At 31.3% G+C, this 19,061-nt stretch overlaps 2 protein-coding genes across 2 annotated transcripts in view; one reads left to right on the forward strand and one right to left on the reverse strand.

Annotated features, from left to right (window-relative positions):
• LOC111641258 (general transcription factor IIH subunit 2-like) overlaps positions 1-151 on the forward strand; it is a 34,850-nt gene extending 34,699 nt beyond the window's left edge. The window contains exon 15 of the mRNA XM_023387399.1: positions 6-151. Within this exon, the coding sequence (XP_023243167.1) occupies positions 6-125 (120 nt within the window). The 3' untranslated portion in view covers positions 126-151. The remainder of the gene's footprint in view (positions 1-5) is intronic.
• On the reverse strand, positions 58-18,993 carry LOC111641262 (RNA polymerase II subunit A C-terminal domain phosphatase SSU72-like). The gene is made up of 6 exons (XM_023387404.1): positions 18,807-18,993; positions 9,564-9,711; positions 4,941-5,084; positions 662-801; positions 445-563; positions 58-375 (listed from the first exon to the last, which is right to left on the reverse strand). The coding sequence occupies exons 2-6, from the start codon at positions 9,635-9,637 to the stop codon at positions 274-276; spliced, it is 579 nt and encodes a 192-aa protein (XP_023243172.1). The 5' UTR covers positions 9,638-9,711; positions 18,807-18,993; the 3' UTR covers positions 58-273.
• Between the last annotated feature and the right edge of the window lie 68 nt (positions 18,994-19,061).

Here is a 19,061-nt window from a genome sequence, read left to right on the forward strand (position 1 = left end):
TACAGGTCTACAGATGCGAGAATTGTCGCCAATTATTCTGTCTGGAGTGTGATCTGTTCGTTCATGACACCCTCCACACTTGTCCCGGATGTGCAAACAATAAACTGACAAATATGCAAACATAAATTATTAAAAATTTCTACAGAAAAAATGTTTCCTTGTTGTTTTTAATTATAAAACCATGAATGTAACCTGGGTGTACGGGATAAATGAAACTATTTTCTTAAATGCTCATTTGGCATTGCAATGGGACGTAAACCAATATAAAAAACTTCAATAGAATTGTATACTATGTAGAATGTTTCTTTGAGCTTTAGCTTCAAAGTCCTGGAGCAACTCATCAATGTCATTATCTAAATCTTCTGAGTCGGACATCTGAAAGGATAATGAGATCAATTTTAAAACATTTTTTTTTATACTATTGATGACAAACAAATCACTTACCATTTGCGTCATTTGACATATAAGAAATGCTCCTATAGTTGCTTCTTCATGATTATCTTGAATATCTATATTAATTATGTGAACGGGCGTGTTTTCTATTGGTGTTCTAGAAGCGAGTTCTGGAATAAAACAACAAAAAAACTTTTTTTTTTACTTTATTTAAAAATAAAAGTAATTTTTAAAAGTAAAGATACCAAATGGCCAATGTAATATTTACCTTCTACCACTTGGTCATACACTCTCTCTTCTACAGTAAAGATCACATCAAATTTCTCATAGCAAGTCTGGAAGCGCTCGGGATGGGATTTGATGCGTCGATTTCTGTCGAGCATGTGGAGAATGCCATTCTGGGTATATCTTTTCGATAAATTAAGGACATCTAAGTAAATTTTATTATTATTACCCAGGATCGTTGGCTAAACATAAGCTTCATACAAGAAGTAAGACATATGAGCTATTTCTAAATTTCTGCTGTGTAACACAATAACACGTTTCTACATTTATTATAATTACAATACAGAAATGATAAAGATTGACAGTAGATGTCAATAATAACTAGCACTTAAGAGAAACAAATGTGGTACTTGAGAAGACAGAAAGAAATGACACCACAATCCACTCTATAATCAGCAGTAGAGGGAATCATCGAGAAGTTGGAAAATCCAGAGGTGCTGATATGGCCGGTCAACTGACACTGGTGCATAGGCACATAATATGTAGCTCACTGGAACACAAGTTTATCCAATGAGCTGGACTGAAACGAATGCATGAAAATGTAGAAGTTATCCAAATTGGTGTTTGTTCACCTGAATATTAAGAACATTGTATATACTTATAGTTATGAAGACAGAATGTCTTTGAAAAGAATTCTCTTAAAAATCTCAACAATTACTGTGTAACTAAAGAAAACGTCATGTATTAGTAAATTATTATTTTTAGTGTATTACTATATAGGTTAAACCTCTAATCCAGCATTCTACTCTAGCAACTCCCATAGTCTGGCATGTTTTTGATGTGCTGCCACCAGTTTGTGTAGATCTGTTATGTCTATTTGATTTAAAGACAAAGCAGAAGCACGTTTTATTGCAACAGTGGTTGAAAACTCATTCAAACATTCATTCTAATGTAGAAAGTCCACTTTGCTACACCAACTCTGTTTCTGATGTACTGTACAGTACAGTGCATGTAGCTAATAAGCTGCATGTACTGTTACTTGAAGACTACTGACTTCTGATGTATTCTGGAGCTACAACAAATATGTTTGATTTTCTGCTTTATATTACAAGAAACAATAACCTTGTTTGGAAGAATTAATTATTGTATTATTTCCTGAAGTTGGTTCTACTTTTAATAACACCGCTGTATTCATATGGAATAAGTATATGGTTACATAGGTGGTTTCACTAGGTGTCTTAAAGGTCAATTTCGGTAATCTGGCAATGGCCAGATTCCATAGTTGCCAGATTAAGAAGGTTCAACCCATATAAGTAAATTTTGATAAATAAAACCTTAACCGTAGAAATTGATGCAGAATAATCAACCTATATTACGAAAGGGTTTCAATAAGTATTGCCTTTTATTTTTTTTAAGCAAAAGTTTTAATGCATATGGAAAATACAGAATATATGAAATTAAATATGTATATTAGGCTACTTTTTGACATAGTAACCATTCAGGTTCAAGCTTTTATCCAAGCAGTGTACCTGCATTGTAAAATGCCGGTTCCTGGCCATACAACCATCTGCAAACAGCTGATTTAACCTCCTCATCGGAATGGAATCTCTCCAGGAAATTTTTCTGATGGCGTCTTCAAGTTAATGCAACAGTTGCTTTGAATCATTTGATCAACAGCAGAGTGTTTGAGGCGAAACTGCACTTACCTGATGACCTGACCTGTGCTCATCAATCACACTGACAACCATTTTTAAACACTTCGCACTATTGATGGACATTTAGATAGTCCAAACAATCGTCACTGTACACTTTCTGAATTTCCGCATAAAGGTGTTCACATTTCTTGCCCTGTCCATAGAAAACAAATAACACTTCGCTGCTCTTGGAGTGTGGACGATGATAGAATGCATGCTATTTTCTTTCCATTTGTCAGAAATGTTTGACAGCCGACACAAGTGTTCCTATTGTGCAATAGTGTTGCCAGAAATTCAAACTTCATTTACTATATTCACGTTTTTGCATACACATTAAAATGTTTGTTTAAAAAAATAAAAGGTGTTACTTATTGAAACACCCTCGTACTTCCAGATATCAATCTGATACAAGACTAAATTTTTCAATGTAAAATAGTAACATTGTTCGCTGACTGTTTTCATGCTGTATTGTATACAATACATAATGTAAATCAATTCCAAATCAAATTTAGATAAATCTTGCTTTATTCTGAGAAAAATTTACATACAATGCTTGATTACACATACCAGATCGAAAGAAAACATGATTAAATTCTTGAATTAAGCATAAGTGTGTCAAATTACGATCCAAAAGGACTAATACAATAGCATTGTTAATTATGAAATTCTGTTGATTGACATGCAACTCCAAGTAGTCACGAACCAATTTTTGTAGAAGTTAAAAAAAAAATTAGATTTGGATGTTTTATCTGTTTGGTCATTTAACATCTTTACCAATTACACTCTCTAAAAACTGGTCTCTCATTAATGTAATTTTTAAAATTCTTTGAGAACTAACATAGTTTTTAAAATTCCAAGAAAGACTCCTTTTACAAAGGGTTTTAAGTCTTGCCAAAGGTTATAACATGTATAGTCTTTTTGACATAGCCATATCAAATGACTTTTGTTAAAATGTAAACAATTGCATTAAATCCACTTAACAACACAGCATTTAAAACTTCATTAATGCTAACAAAATGTTAAACTGATCATTGTTTTAAAGATCAGATTTTGGCATGTTAAGTTGAAATTGAGATGGCATTTTATTATGAATTCAAAGTATCAAGCAGCTGTATATCAAATATGCTGAAAATACAGACCCACAAAAAAAACTATTTAGTAAATTACACAACACACCAGGATAAAGTAAATACCACACATAGAACCAATAACAGGTGAGAAAAAAAGTACAGACACACAGACAATTTTCTAACTTCTTCCATCAGGTTTTCCAACGGTTATTAGGTGGAACGTCAATAAGCTGGAATAACCGTTGGAAAACCTGATGATGAACTCAGAAGGAGTTAGAAAACATTTGTTATATTTTCGGGAACAACGTAGGACAGGTTAATGTTTGGATACTGCAATTTTTACTTCTATACAGAGAACACTTTTTGGAATTAGATGTCTACAATTCAAAGTTTTTAATTGTTTTAATTTTGGTTTGGCTGTGATTACATTGTTTGAATAGTCATACAAAACATTGGGGTCAAAGAGCTACAATGAAATTATTAAATGACCAATCACTTCTTATATAAAAGTGGAAAGCTTTTAGGAAATGACTCATTAAACTGAGCCAGGGAATGTTGACAAATAAACATTGACTCTTTTAACAAGTTGTTTCAAAACAGTGCACCAACCATATTAAAAGACCAGAAAAACTGCAAATAGATTTTTCTGCTTTATAATCACCTTGTGTATTATCACTACACATTACATCACACATACTTTGAAATTAATGATCATATAACAACAGCTTGGTACAAAAGACTAGTCTTGATTACTGTTTTGCATTTGATGGCCAGGTGGCAAGATGTTAGCCTATTGCCGCAAAGAATCCAGGTGAAAATCTGACCAAACCTTCAATTTGGGAAAATAGGTTGGTCTGCAGACCATCTGGCAGAAGCTCACAGATCATACTTTGGATGTAGACCTGTGGCCCTAAGTTATAACATATAATAGCCAGTCATACAGGCTGGATGTAGACTTGTGGCCCTAAGCTATAACATATAACAGCCCTTCCCAGGTATGTGTAATGAAGCATTGTAAGTAAATGTTTCTCAAAATCAAACAAAATTTATCTAAATTTGATTTGGAATTGATTTACATATTGCAATGATTACATTATGTACTGTATACAATACAGCTTATTATGGGTTGTGCTTGTAAAGGCTACATAGCTAAATACAATTTTCAAATCCACTAATACCATGTGTTGATAAAAACAAATTAATAAATCATCCACTGTTTGATATTTATCTATGCAAGTCTTATAGTTTTGTTAATACTAGTGAATTCACACTATATCTATAGAAAAATTACTGTTTGGGATAACAACCTCTCGTTGGGAGTTACACCAATCCGATGCAAAAAATTTGTGTAGATAGAGACATGTCACCATATTTGTCTGAATTTAATTGGAGTTTAATAATTCAAAATCATTAAAGAAAAATAAAAAGAACTTACTCAAAGCGTTTATGAAAATTGCACTGAAGTAAATGGAACAGAATTGTCATTAAATATTGTAAGATTCTCTGGCTTGAGAAATGACTAATATAGACAAAATCTTCCATTATTTAAAAAGGATACAAGGCTTTATCTTTCAATAATAAATCTTGATACATCTGTTCATACGAAATAGTAAAATCATAAATGTTCGGTCGATCTGGTGCTGCCCCGGGCAACTTTACTTGGGTTCCCGAGCCGAACGACCTGACTTTGAATCCTTTTTTGCTGAAAGAAAATTAATTTTGTAAATGATTTATCAAGATTCAACAAGAAAATATTTAATATATATGTTATCAATTAAAGATAAAATGTTCAAAAGAAATTTTTTCTCCTCTTTCATGGAGTAACAGAATAACAGTAGAGCCTCGAAAACTCGGCCTAATGTGGACCGAAGGGTGGCAGAGTTTGTGAAAATGTCAGGTTATCGGGAATGGGGTTAAAAAAATAAGTATGAGTGTTTCCTCAGAAAATACTGTACTGTACTTGTATGTATTGTTTACTTGAGAATACAACAGAGAATAAACTGCCCAAATACCCTTAAACAAAGGAAAAGTATGTCTTTTATGAAGGCATAGAGCCTTTACTACATGAAAATGAAAATTAATGAATACACTGTGTAGTAATTTACCTGATAAGACAGACCTCAGAAAAATACTTTATGAGGCATAAAGCTGTCTTTATCATGAAAATTAATTAACTAAAGATTTTTTTGCCCTGCCAGGGTAGGCCGAGTTATCCGGAGTGCCGAGTTTTCAAGGCTCTACTGTATTGAAAATTTATAATAAGCGGCATCTTGTGGAAGTACAGTTCATTGACAAATTGATTTTTTTACTGAGTATTTCAAGAATCATAGATATTCCAAACATGAATATAACAATGAATCATCTAAATTTATCCAAATTCATTAAAACATCTTAACAGAATTGTGTAAGAAACCAGATATGAACTGAAAACACCTCATTACTCTAATTGTGCTAACAGTAATTTGCTAGCAATTAGAGTATTTTCAATGTTTAAATTATATTTGTCTGTGTATCTTGCTGTTTTTCGATGGCAAGTAACTGAAAACTGTTAGGTATATTAAATACTTGGATTGGATGTCACACCAACAGTTGTGTTAATTCAATTAGAAACTTCAGACTAGGAGGCATTAAAGAGAATTAAAGGAATATTTTAATCTTGCAAGCATTTTTAATGTAAATATATACGTTGTCCTCAGGCAACTCAAAATCAAAAAATTCTCTTTAATGCTTCCTAGTCTGTAGTTTCTAATTGAATTAAAACTGAAAACTGATCTGCAATTAACAGCCAGATAACTATGACAGTAAAAACATCAACCTTCTATTCTGAAAGATATGCATTATAATTAAGTTAGAACTTCAAACTTATATATATGTTATGATTTGGATACATTAGTAATGAGGAACAGAGGCACAAGTTGCCTCTGCTGTGGATCTGACTGAATCCATAATAGGCACAAAGACCCTCTCCTAGTAACAACACATTGAAGAGTTTAAAAAACTCAAATAGCATCTGAAAATATTTCAGACTTTGCATTATTCTCATTTTGATAGGATAAAGCAAACAGGTAGGTGCCTTCTAGGAGGACTTATATAAGAAACTAGTTTCCATTTAGGTGGTAGACATGCAAAGAGAACCTGAAAAACTCTATGTGGCCAATAGCTCATTGGTCAGACACAAACCGTAATCAATTACCACTATTTAGTTGATTTTACCCACTAGCCACTGTTAGAGTACATTATTCTTGGTTAAAAGAAGTTTTTCATCAACAATTTTTCATCTACGTAGTATGGGTGCTGTATAATACTGTTGTACACTCTGTCAGAAAAGTTCCAGGACAAAGCTCGTAAAAAAATAGAAGATTGCAATTACCAAGTAATGATTCTAACTCCTGTTAAAGTAGTCCCCTCAGCTATCTATACACAATTGCCAATGTTTCTGGAGGTCTTGGAAGCAAGCAGAGAAAGCTTCAAGTGTGATGCTTGTAACTCATTTGTCACAACCCATTGGATATCTGCAATATATTGACAAAACATCCCTTTCGGTTGCAACCCTTTGTCAGAAAAGTGTTTTATTTATTTATTTTTTTTTTCTGAAGGTGAAAAAGCAACTGAAAGGGATGGGACATTTTATCAAGATATTGCAAGCATCCAACGGGCTGTGACAAATGAGCTAACAAGCATCACACTTGAAGCTTTCTCTGCTTGTTTCCAAGACCTCCAGAAACATTGGCAATTGTGTATAGATAGCTGAGGGAACTACTTTTACTTTGACAGGAGTTAGAATCATTACTTGGTAATTGAAATCTTTTATTTTTTACATGCTTTGTCCTGGAACTTTTCTGACAAAGGATGTATTAAAGTTTTTTTCATTTTCTAATTAAATTAATTTGACTTCTTATAAACTTATGATTGATATATAAATAAATATCTACATAAACTAATTCAGTTTTATAATACAAGTTAATCAACAATAAATTATTTAAACAGTTACTCTAATCTAGGGACGGTGAACCATTTTGAATCCACATACTACCTAGTGAGCAAAATTATCTACCTCTTTTCACTCACTGTTTCATCCCATATTTCCATACACAGTGATTACTTTTTTGGCTTTGACATGTCATATGTTTAGCGAGAAAAATGCTTAGAAATTGTTTTAAACACCTCCAATCATTCACTGTTGCTGGTATGTTTATTTCACTATTTTTCCAATAGATAGCATTATGTTACAGAAATTATTTAGCCATTTTTGGCAGGAAAATTTAATTTTGTTTTGGAATCTGAAAATGCCTATGTAACTTGTTTTTCATAGTTTTTCTTTCAAAACAAATAAAATTATTTTACTCTTATAAAGAAAAAGTGTGTGTAGGAGCTAACTTTTTGCATATTTTTCATCAAAATTACGTATTAAATATTAATGATAAAAAAAATATCAGTCTTTTTTCTTTCAGAAAAAATGAGAGACTGAGAAGGGATTAAAAATGTTTGTGTGCACTTAAGTTTTAGGACTTGTAATAATGATACTTAATTAATTTGCTTTAACTAAGATAAATGTTAACAAACTGACTGAAAAAAGGGTGATCAAGTTAATGTATTATATGATTCTGGTTTGTTATGTACTACACGATTTCTCTTGATGTGTCACTTTGGGCACGTGTACCATAGGTTTGCCACCCTTGCTGTAGTATAGATACAATATTTACTAAGTTTGTTTCTGAAATTCACTTTCAAAGTCACTGAATGTAAGAATCTCAAGAAGTAACGTCTACTACCTCTAGGAATTGCTGTAAATAAAAATGGCAACTCTTCAACAAAGAAGTTAGTGTTCTGCAGTTAGTAAAGTCAGAATCACTCCTCATTGTGCAACAAAAATAATCTGCAGGAGCTGTAAAATTATAGCTGCTTTAGGAGAAGAGATTATAGCAAGCATAGGAAGAATCAAGTATTGGTTGGATGTGTGCTGTGCCGTGAGGTGCACACACTGAGAAATTGTAATGGTGCAAATGTGAAACTTGGACAGTTTTACAATCTTTTAATATACATTAAAACATTCTTAAATAAATATTAGGGGCAGTCAAATGAAAACGAGACAGACATAACAAGTGTGGCACGGAAGTTGGTAATGCAGGTAGGTGTGTATAGTGCCCTCTATTGGGAATCAGGAAGGAACAGCGTGAATGTTCACCGCTGTGCCATTTGTCTGTTAGACGTGCTCAAAGTGAGGTCAGCGAGTTGTGTGTTCATCCACCATCACTATGGAGGTCTGCTGCTTGTTGACTTTTGGAACACGGTGCCACAATTAACGCACAGCGATACATAGAAACTCTGCAAAAATTGAAGCGTGCCATCAAATCCAAACACCCAGGAATGTTGATAGACAGCATCATTCTGTTGCAGGATAATGCCCATCCACATGTTACCAAGATTGTTTTGACTACGGTATAGAAGTTTCGCTGGAAACTTCTGCAGCGTAGTCCATACAGTCCCAATTTCTTCCCATGCGATTTCCATATTTTTGGAGCCCCAAAGAAAGACATTCATGGCTGTCAATTTGCTTCGGACAAAAAGGTGCATGCTTGGATACAATTATGGTTCCGTAGGCAACCGCAAACATTTTTCTATGAAAACATTTACCGTCTTGTCTCAGTGGGATAAATGTATTAACAATTATCGCATTTACTTTTGAAATAATAAACAGTTTACTTACTTTTTCCCATCTGTCTCGTTTTCATTTGACTACACCTAATAATTAACATGATTACAATAATTTAAAATGGTACAATTTGTTTTGAAAGACCATGTCTTTGGAGATACTTAAGCCAATTTGTTTTGCCAACATTTCTGAACTTGTTCCTCCACAATGAAAGATTGACAACTTACTGTGTGAATTACAGAATACTAATACAAAGCTTGGACCCAAAACTAAACTATAAAATTGATTATTAAAAAAAAACGTTTTCTGTAGTATGTTTCATTTATCAATTGGAATATTTTACAGAATGACATTCAAATTTAACACATCACAAAATGAATTTAGTTATTAAAAAGAAATCTTTAAAATTAGAATAAAATATTGAATTTCCTACCTACACTCATCTTTGGTACTTCATTTTATTCTGAAGCAAAATAATCGAGATTAAAAGATAACAAATTAGCTTTTAATATTTATAGCAAATTTTACCTGAGGAAAGCATGTGCTTCCATGCTTCTGTTTTGATTACTGGAACATACTACAGCTATTTTGAGGTCCGGCATGTTTGGACTTTTTGGAGTGGCTCGATTTCACAATTTTCTACGACTTCAGTATAAATGTTTTGGTATTAACATGGCTGAAAAATAATTGGAAGTTTTTTAAAACACATTACGTTATATGCATTAATAATACTCATTTTCAGCAATTCATTAGATGGTGGAGTAAAAACCTATAAATGTAAAGTAAATGGCATTAAATGCTAATGCTAGATTAACTTTTGAGCTAGAATTTGGCTAATCTATCACAAAAGTCTGGCATTATCATTTTACTATTAGAATAAAGTCAACAGTATTGCATAACTTCATGTAATTAAAATCAGCTACACGTAAACAGCATTGATTCTGTCAACATTAACTCAAGTTTTCCATCATATATAATAAATAATACTTAATACATATAAGTGATGAGTTCATTCAAATGAATCATTAAAATCTGTAAAATTCTTTCATATGAACTATAGCAACTAAAGATGCATAATACTAAAGTTTTGTTTTAAATCACTTCTTTTTTGAGAGATTGTCCTTTATTTTAAGATTAAAAAGTATCAAAAAGAAACAAGTGAATGAATTGAATGATTTTGATAATCAAATGATCAGTTATTTTTTATTAAAATAAACCCATCATTATATTATATGAAGAAAATTTCAAAACAAGAACTATAGTTAAAACACTGTAAGACTGGAATATATTACTGTATATCATTAAAAACAGAACACCTCTGAACCTTAAAAGTACAATTCCAGAATAGTTTAATGCAGATAAAACACAAATGTTTTCAATCTACATAGGAGATCTTCAGGTTAAAGCATTCTCAAATGGAATGCAGAAAATTTTCTGCATTCCATTTGAGAATGCATTTCTTGATATACAACAAAGAAAAAAAAACATAGTACACCTAATTGTCTGTTTATGCATAATCCTCTTTCAAATAAACATTCAGAAATGATTCTAACAAGAAAAACTTTCCAACCCATACATGAAATAGGCCTCTATGGATATTTTGAAGACCTTCAAAAATGATTTAAAATTTTAAAGTGAAAAAATCCAAGACTATTTCTCAAAATAATGCTAAAAATGAACTGTTACCACTTTACTGGAGATGGCCATGAGATCATAAAACACAACAAATGCCATTACACAGACTACTTCCCGGAGGCAATCAGAATCACGCTGCCCATTCTGTTAAGCTTATCATGTGTTTTACAAGCAATTGGAGACTATACTTTGCAAAGGGTTACATGTAGACTAGGGGTGTTCAACCTTTTTATTTCTCTGAGCCACATTGGAAGAAGTCATGAAGTTCTGGGCCACAAGTATATTTAAGGATTTACATGTCTAGATTATAGTAATAAGTATTAAAACTTTATCACAAAAAAGATATTTTAAAAAAATACTTCTACAGACATTTAATTTCTACTTAGAAATAGATAAATTTATTTATTATAAAGGAGACAAACAAAAATTTATTTGAAAAACACAAATATTTCTTTTATTTGGGTCTTTAATAAAAAAAACAATGAAACAACATTTTAAAGTGCATTTTTATTCAACTAATATATTTATAAATAATATGTAGCTCAAAATGTAGCCAGTGCGCCAAATGATATTTTTTTACACTAAACTAAAAAAAAAGGGTAGCCAAATCTTGCAACGCCAAAAGGAATATTAAATAAACCTAGAGTTGGGATTCAAAGGATTATAGACCCAAATTTGGGGAAAGGAGAGAAAGGTCAAAAAATAAAGAAGTGAGAAAGGTTAAATAAACCTTCTGTTATGCAAATATTGATCCTTAATTTTCCAATCTTTCCCATTTCTTTTTATCTTTTGGCCTTTCTCTCTTTTCCCTAAATTTGGGACTATAATCCTTCGAGTCATGACTCCAGCTTTATTTAGTATTCCTTCCTCATTCACACATTTCAAGTATTTGAAAATATTTTCTTTCTATTAAAAAATAAAATATGTATAAAGGTTTATGGCTTTGTGAAACTTATTTTTTGAGGTTTATGCTGTTAAAATAAATAAATAAAAAACTTGCTGGTTTTGTTTACACGTTTATTGGGCTGCATTGGAACTTGTCTTGGGCCTCATGCGGCCCACGGGCTGGACACCCCTGATGTAGACCATCGGTTTGTTTGATTTTTTTTACTCCTACGGGCATGGTCTACAGCTCTGATAAGGTCCCAACTAACTCATTAATAGCTGCACTTGTGCCAAATATTGGACAAAATACTGGCACTTGAAATGAACAGATAATACTGTGGAAAATTATACAGAAAAGTGCATATAATCTAACAGCCATCAAATTAAACAAACTTTATGAATATTAAATATCTTTTACAAAGGTAATGTTTCCATTACAATAACTGTGGCAAAACTCTCCAAATTGGCAAAATAACAACCACTTAAACAAAATTTCAGAAAACAAAAACAATTTAATTTCTATTCTCACTTCCTCAGCCGTATCTTTACAAATATAAACAAAACACCATACTCTTGCTGAGCTTATTATTACTTTAATTTCTTATTAGAAATTAAAGTAATAATAAGCTCAGCAAGAGTATGGTGTTTTAATTTAATTTCTTCTAAACTGATTTCAATCATGTATACTATACCAATAAAAAAGAAATCAACAGCATTAACTACAGTAACTGGGAAGATAGCATGCATTACTCAAGTATGAATATATGCCATTATTTTTTAAGACAATTTTTGACATTTCGAGGAGCTAGATACAAAAATGAATCTCATTTTCATTCTTCTCAAAAACAAATATATGCAATAGCTCTTGAAACATCATCTAGTTTGTGCACGGAAATGTGTATGGGTTGGAAGGTTTCACAATATTTTATGCATTGTGATGGTCATTACAGAAAAAGAAACTTTATATTGAGATTTAATCATTTCTCTTTCATGCTCCATGGAAACAGAATGTACTTAACATGCAAATCTCATTTCTGTTCAACTAAGCATAAATATTTGTTTCTGTTGTTTGACTTCCAGACATTTGACTTCTGTACAAATTTTTTGCAATACATCATATCAAGAATTAGGGACTGCCTGTATTCACCACATTTCCTAAATTATTCACATTTCCTAAGGGAGTCATAATACTATATGTATTTGTTAATGAGATCTTATCTTCACTTCATTCTAACCTCTTTCTGCAGCAATTATCATTCAACGTAAAAACAATTTTTTAAAAATATATAATTAAATCAACTTTTAGACAGAAACTGCAATATGATTTTATACAGAAGATTTTCAATTGTATATTCCTTGTGCCAACATTCTTTTGCATTTAAAAGTGCACGGTCTCCACTATATGCATTTACACCATCTTTAACAGCAGCACGCCTTGTCTACTGAATGAATTTGTCATTAGTACCAGTCAAATCTATTTGTAAACTATCTGTAGATGTTGCCAGCTATGATAATTTATTTTCAATACTGAAATCTGATGCATGTACTGGATATAACCTACATATCAGAATATTCCCAATATTAGAATCAGTTTGTTTTACATAATGATGTTCCAACCTTATTCTTTCAATAGTAGGAAGAAAACAATTAAAAAAGAGAGAGAGATCAGACCATCAATTTGTAAAATAAACAAATTTATTTGGAACATTCAACATGTTAATAATATTGGTATCAGTATTTATCAATCAGTATCGGTTACAGCTCTAGTTTTCAATTATCATTTTCACAGTTTTGCACAAGGTATATGAATTGATAATATACATTTCCATGTCTCCCAAAAAACTCCTGTCCTCACATGAATTTCTTAAAAAGTAATAAGTGGATGCATACTGATTAACCATATCAATGTTGCCCATGGAAGTTGTATAACTGAGAACTACATTACATTTTCTGATTATATCTATACCATCTTTTAAAATTTTCCTGCTATATGTCATTCCTATAAGATCCCAAGTACTCAGCTGAGTTACAACCCTTTTTCCAAGCTAAGAATGAAGGGAATAATGGTGTATTCCTTATCAGTGTGCCTATATCCTTCTATGGCAGGAATTTAAATATAAATGCAATGAAATTCTGATGCTTAATCTGTAACAACTTTTCCTGAGGTGATATTATCATAATATGGAATATTATAATATACGTATACTGTATCTAAATCTACCAACACACAAATTCTTATTCCCATCTTGTAGGTTTAATAAGAGTTGTATGTGATGAAATTTTCTCTTTCAAATCAATTAAATTCATTTATGCAGATTTTTTTTTCTGAGTATAAAATGTTCTAAAAATTTCAAATTGATATATTCCAAAAAATTACTGGCTTGTTGGGTTTATCAGTTCTGGTATCTTGGGGAGGTGTTTTTAAATGTAGCATCCAAAATATTTGGTTAAATTTCCCCCTTGTAATTATGATTGAAAAGAAAAGAATTTTAATAATGTATTCAAGACTAGTATTCTTACATGTTCATCACTGGCATTATATCCATATTAAGCACTACTATGATAAAAGCCTAGAATTAATCTCATTCAACATCAGGTACATCAAACCGAGTTCTTAGTTTTCTTATATCCGAGTACAGTTTTTGTATAATTGTTTTTCAGGATTTCATCAACCAGTTGTTCTATGAAAAATAATAAAAATGTGTTTTACAACGCTCAAGGAAATTTATGGTCTTAAGACATCTGCACTACTGTAAGATTTATTCTTTGTGCCATATCCTCATTTTCTGTTTTATGAAATTCATCATATTCTTCTATGGATATTTGTTAGTACATTTCTTATTATTATTAATTTCTTATCAGTACTTCATTATTGTTAGTATCTTTTTTAATAACTCATTTTCTATTTCCTTTTCACTATTTCTCTTACTAGCATAGTTACTTTCATTGTCCTCCAATAACACTTAAAATGTCTATACACATAGGATAATTCTAAATTACTGGGGCTTCTGTATCCTATAATTTTTCAACAAGAAACAAAACAAAACTGCTTGCACAATATAAAAGCATAACTCAAACGTTGTGTGTGTAGAATCAATACAGCAGAAAGCTAAACAACTCCAACATGCACTGCTTTCTGGCAAACAAAATTTCCAAGCAATTGTCAATTTTCTTCCAAGTGTAACTTTATTACAGAAACAATTCTGAGCTTCAGTACACTGCAGGAAGTCACAGAGGTGTGAAGAATTGTTTACATGACATCTCCACAAGAAGAAATCAAGTAGCATATTATCTGATTCAAGTACAAAAGGCAACAGAATTGATCTATAATGGCCAACCCAGCACCAGGAAAATGTATGTCAAGAAATTCTTGGATAACAAGAGTTCAATATTAAGGTGAACCTCTTGCTGAACACCACATTTGGGTAATGCTATCAACAGGGATAAGTTTGAGTGTATGTCAATGAACAAATTAGATAAATATTGTACATGCATATAAAATATTTTAATATTGTTTATTTAGTAAATACAATCATTTAAAAGTTCCTGAAAATATTTTCTTTATCATTTTCAAAACTTTCCAAATATAAAAACTATTATATTGTGGAATGCCTGATTCAGAGTATTTTCTGTTATTTATGCATGCTTTTTGATTATTGAGCAGTAGTTTTTCCTCTTGGCTTTATTGGGTTATATATATAAGGTGATCAATGAAAAAAATTCTTAAAAGTGACCAATACTTCTTAAACAATTTGGAACAGAGGACTATTTCAATTACAGTCAAACCCCATTTATACATTTCTTAATTGTACATGTTTTGCAATTACATGTTAAATATTTCTCCTCTAAAATACTTTATTATAAAACACTTTAAAATGGAAAGATTGAAAACAATTATTAAAAAAAAGAAAATAAAACCAAATTTTGTATAATTTCAAATTAAACAACACTGACAGCAAATTATCAGAAGATGCAAAAAGCAAAGTGAATAATACATAACCACTTTACATGTTATGCTCTTTCTGACTCAACAAATTTTCCCATTTAGCAAATCACTCCATCAGTTCAACACATTGAAAGTCTTTGCTTTCTGTTTTTCTCATTTGTTCATTCACTATTCACTGTCAATGTGAACTAATCTTTAGAATGACTCTTCATTCTTACATGTTACTGGAGTTTCAGCAGAAGGAAACAACTATTTTTTCAATGAACTTGTCATATTCTTGTGCATTATATGACAAATTCATAAAAAAAACTTAATCAATTTTTTAAAAAATACATGATTTAATTTCACGCTGTTTTACTTTTCCATTTATACATTGTTCAAATGTATAATATAGTACAAATAGTATATTCAAACTTTTGTTAAGAATTACTTGCATGAATTTAGTTTTACTGTCTTGTGTCATACTTTTGTGACAACTATATTCACTCTGAAAGCAATTCAAAAATAATTTCACTTGTATGTTTTCCTCACTTATGTAATACTTTTCCAATTGCCTTGAAAAATATATGGCATTCAGAGAGATACAAAACACACACAAAATAACATAACACAAAGAAAAATATCTGTCAATAAGTAGAAAAAAATTAATGTGAAAATTCAACAAATTTGAATTAGATGTTACACATGCTTGTATTATCTAATCTGAAAGACCTTTCTTTAAATTACCAAATGGTGACCTAAAAACATTATTTAACTGGATGTTCAAATTTTCTTGATGCCACTTTACCAATAAAATCATTTTTATAAGTTGGTTTTAATATTAATATTCAAACATTTTCAACCTAGTTACTATTGTAACTTCAATAAAAGAAAATCATACAAGTATTTCATGAGAAAGATTTTTAAGATTGAAATTTAGTCGAATAAGATTAGTGAAACATTAATGTTTTCAACTTAGTTAATTTAACAGGTCATCTCCATGCATGAACTGACATGTCTGTTAACAGGAATGAAAATATTGGCATTTCTCCAATTTTACCCATTTTTAAAGGTACATTGCTTACTTCAAAAAATTGTTAAAAACAACAATAAAAAATTAAAATCAAGGAAGCAAAAAGGGATTTAAATTATGTCTCCTCAAGGTCTAGATCTAAATAATTTATTTAGGAGTATTGAGATGAAGAAAATTTCTCATCTTTGTGTAGTCAAACCTGAAAATGACTATCAGACTATTTTAGCAACTTATGTTAACATGGAAGGAAATGAGCAGAGCAAGGATTCCACTTTTCCAAAATAAGGACAATGATGATAATTTTTTTCACAGGAAGGTCATAACTAAGGGCAGTTCCCCAGTTTAATGCATAAGCAAAAAATTTTCCAAGGAATGTCTTTTGACACTTCCCAATAAGGCTCTCTTCATAAGCTGCTCTATATTGTTGAGAAACAACAGATAATATACATTAAATAACACTAGCAGTTAATATTAGCTACAACACTATTTTTCCTATCCATGTTGCTGTTACGAAGAACATTTATCACTTAATAAGGATGGAAAGACACTGCAACTGAAGTAAAGATTGTCCTTACCAAATAAGGATGGGTGATATAAAGTATGGACTGGCCAGAGTAAAAGCCAGTCCATACTTTATGAGAACAAAAAAAGGAGGAGGAAATGACACTTAAGTAGCAACACTTTGTGCATTACCTGTGACATATATCTGTTCTCTTTTGATTATATAGAAAAGTAGAATTTTTCACTTTGTTGGTACCCTACAGTTCTTTGCATCCTTCAACATAGAGACTGATAAAATTGGATAGAACTAGAGCAGAATTATGTTCAATAAATTATAATTATATCCTTTATATATTTTATATTACTAAAATCTAAATAGATATTATCTTGAAAATTCACTTTAGGAAATTCTTTTATGAGATTATAACATTCGCCACTCATTTTCCAAAATAATTAATCACACATACTCTCATTTTTAAAAACTTTTCCAAGCAAAATATGTTTCAAAGCTTCATTTTAAACTGATATACTGAATATACATGCATATTCTCCTTTGTTCTTTTGAAGTATAAACCTTTATGAGAAGAGAACTTTTCTGTTCTCATCAAGTATGAACCAACTTTAACAGAGAAAATTTGTACAAATGCAGCTCTAAACGAGGCAATTGGGATGTTATCAAAACTGAAGACTATTCCCATAGGAGTAACAAAGTCAAAGAAATTAATGGCCCACATCTTCATTTCTCAACCGGTGGTCAGCAGTTTATCATGGTGTGGGAGTTTTAGGAATCCACAACACAAACATTGAGAAATGATGGTCTACATGTCACCCTTTACGAGATAGTGATTACAATACACTTTAATGAAGTATGCAGTGCAATTCCATCTCATTCTACAAGTAGTCAGTGCAATGGCATTTCTTATACTTTATGAGATTTTAGCTTTTTTTTAGTAAAGTGTAAAACGATAGATTTTCAGCACCGTTCTGAGAAATAGCTCAGATCTTTTCACTTTTACCCCATTTTTGAGTGTCTTTGAAATTCCAAAAAGGCCAATTTCAGGAAGTCTATATCTTGTGACACAGATCGCCATTCCTTTGACTTTTTTTTATTCCTACGGTCAGGATTCAGAACTCCAATCAAGTTGGTACAATTACACCTCTGAATAAGATGGTTGAGAGCTGCAGACAATACCCATGGAGCAAAAAAGTCAAAGAAACTAGACCTCTACATGTAAGATACGCCCTCCAAAATTGGCCTACTTCCAGGATGTGTGCGCTTGGGAATCATGCCACACTCCGTCAAAACTTTCGTGTTTAACTATTTAGCTCGCACAACTATACTGGCTTTGAGTAGCCTACTCGAAGCCGGCATAGTCGCGCAGCATAGAGAATAGGCAGTACAAGAGGGATGGCAAATCCCTCATTCAGAGTTCACATATTACCGTAAGGTCCCAATGCACCATTCAGAGCTAGAATTGACGTCTCACCAGGAATTTATAGTCACTTTCTTTGTATTATTGTCGTACTGACGTTTATCCTGCGTCATAATCTTTAATACATTATTTTAAGGATAAAGAATATCGCACACAATACGTATTTACGTGTCACTACGAGTTTTAATCCATTGACTTACTTCACCAAAAGAAGTATTAAAAACCCTTTTATTAACTAAACAAAATTAGAAAATTATATAACAGTTTAATTTAAATAAATAATTTTTTAATAATTATATTCTTGTTAAGTTCATACGTAATTAAATAAATGAAAGTAAAAGTAATTAAAATAAAATTACCGGTTTTCGCCGATATTTCGTTAGCTTAAAGGCTCCATTTCTGTGTAAATTAATCAAAAAAACGTTTAATTTTCAATATTTTTATAAAGAATTTCAAAAATTTTACAATTAATTTCGACTGTTTATTAGTCCTAAACAGGAGTCAATGTTAAGAGAAATTCATTCAACTGAACTCCCTCTAGCGTACAAAAATTGCTAATCGCCTCTTTATCATTATCGGTGATTATCGTCTGTCAAAAAATAAAAATAAATGTA

Source organism: Centruroides sculpturatus, unplaced genomic scaffold, assembly GCF_000671375.1.
Source record: "Centruroides sculpturatus isolate CEXI.00-Female unplaced genomic scaffold, Cexi_2.0 scaffold1603, whole genome shotgun sequence".
NCBI classification, from domain to species: domain Eukaryota; kingdom Metazoa; phylum Arthropoda; class Arachnida; order Scorpiones; family Buthidae; genus Centruroides; species Centruroides sculpturatus.

Coding starts and splice junctions, on each gene's coding strand:
- LOC111641262 (XM_023387404.1), bottom strand. CDS start 9,637: ATGCCGGACCTCAAAATAGCTGTAGTATGTTCCAGTAATCAAAACAGA. Junction 5,085..9,563: donor GAAGCACATGCTTTCCTCAG/GTAAAATTTGCT, acceptor ATTTTCTTTCAG/CAAAAAAGGATTCAAAGTCA. Junction 802..4,940: donor TTATTGAAAGATAAAGCCTT/GTATCCTTTTTA, acceptor TTTATCGAAAAG/ATATACCCAGAATGGCATTC.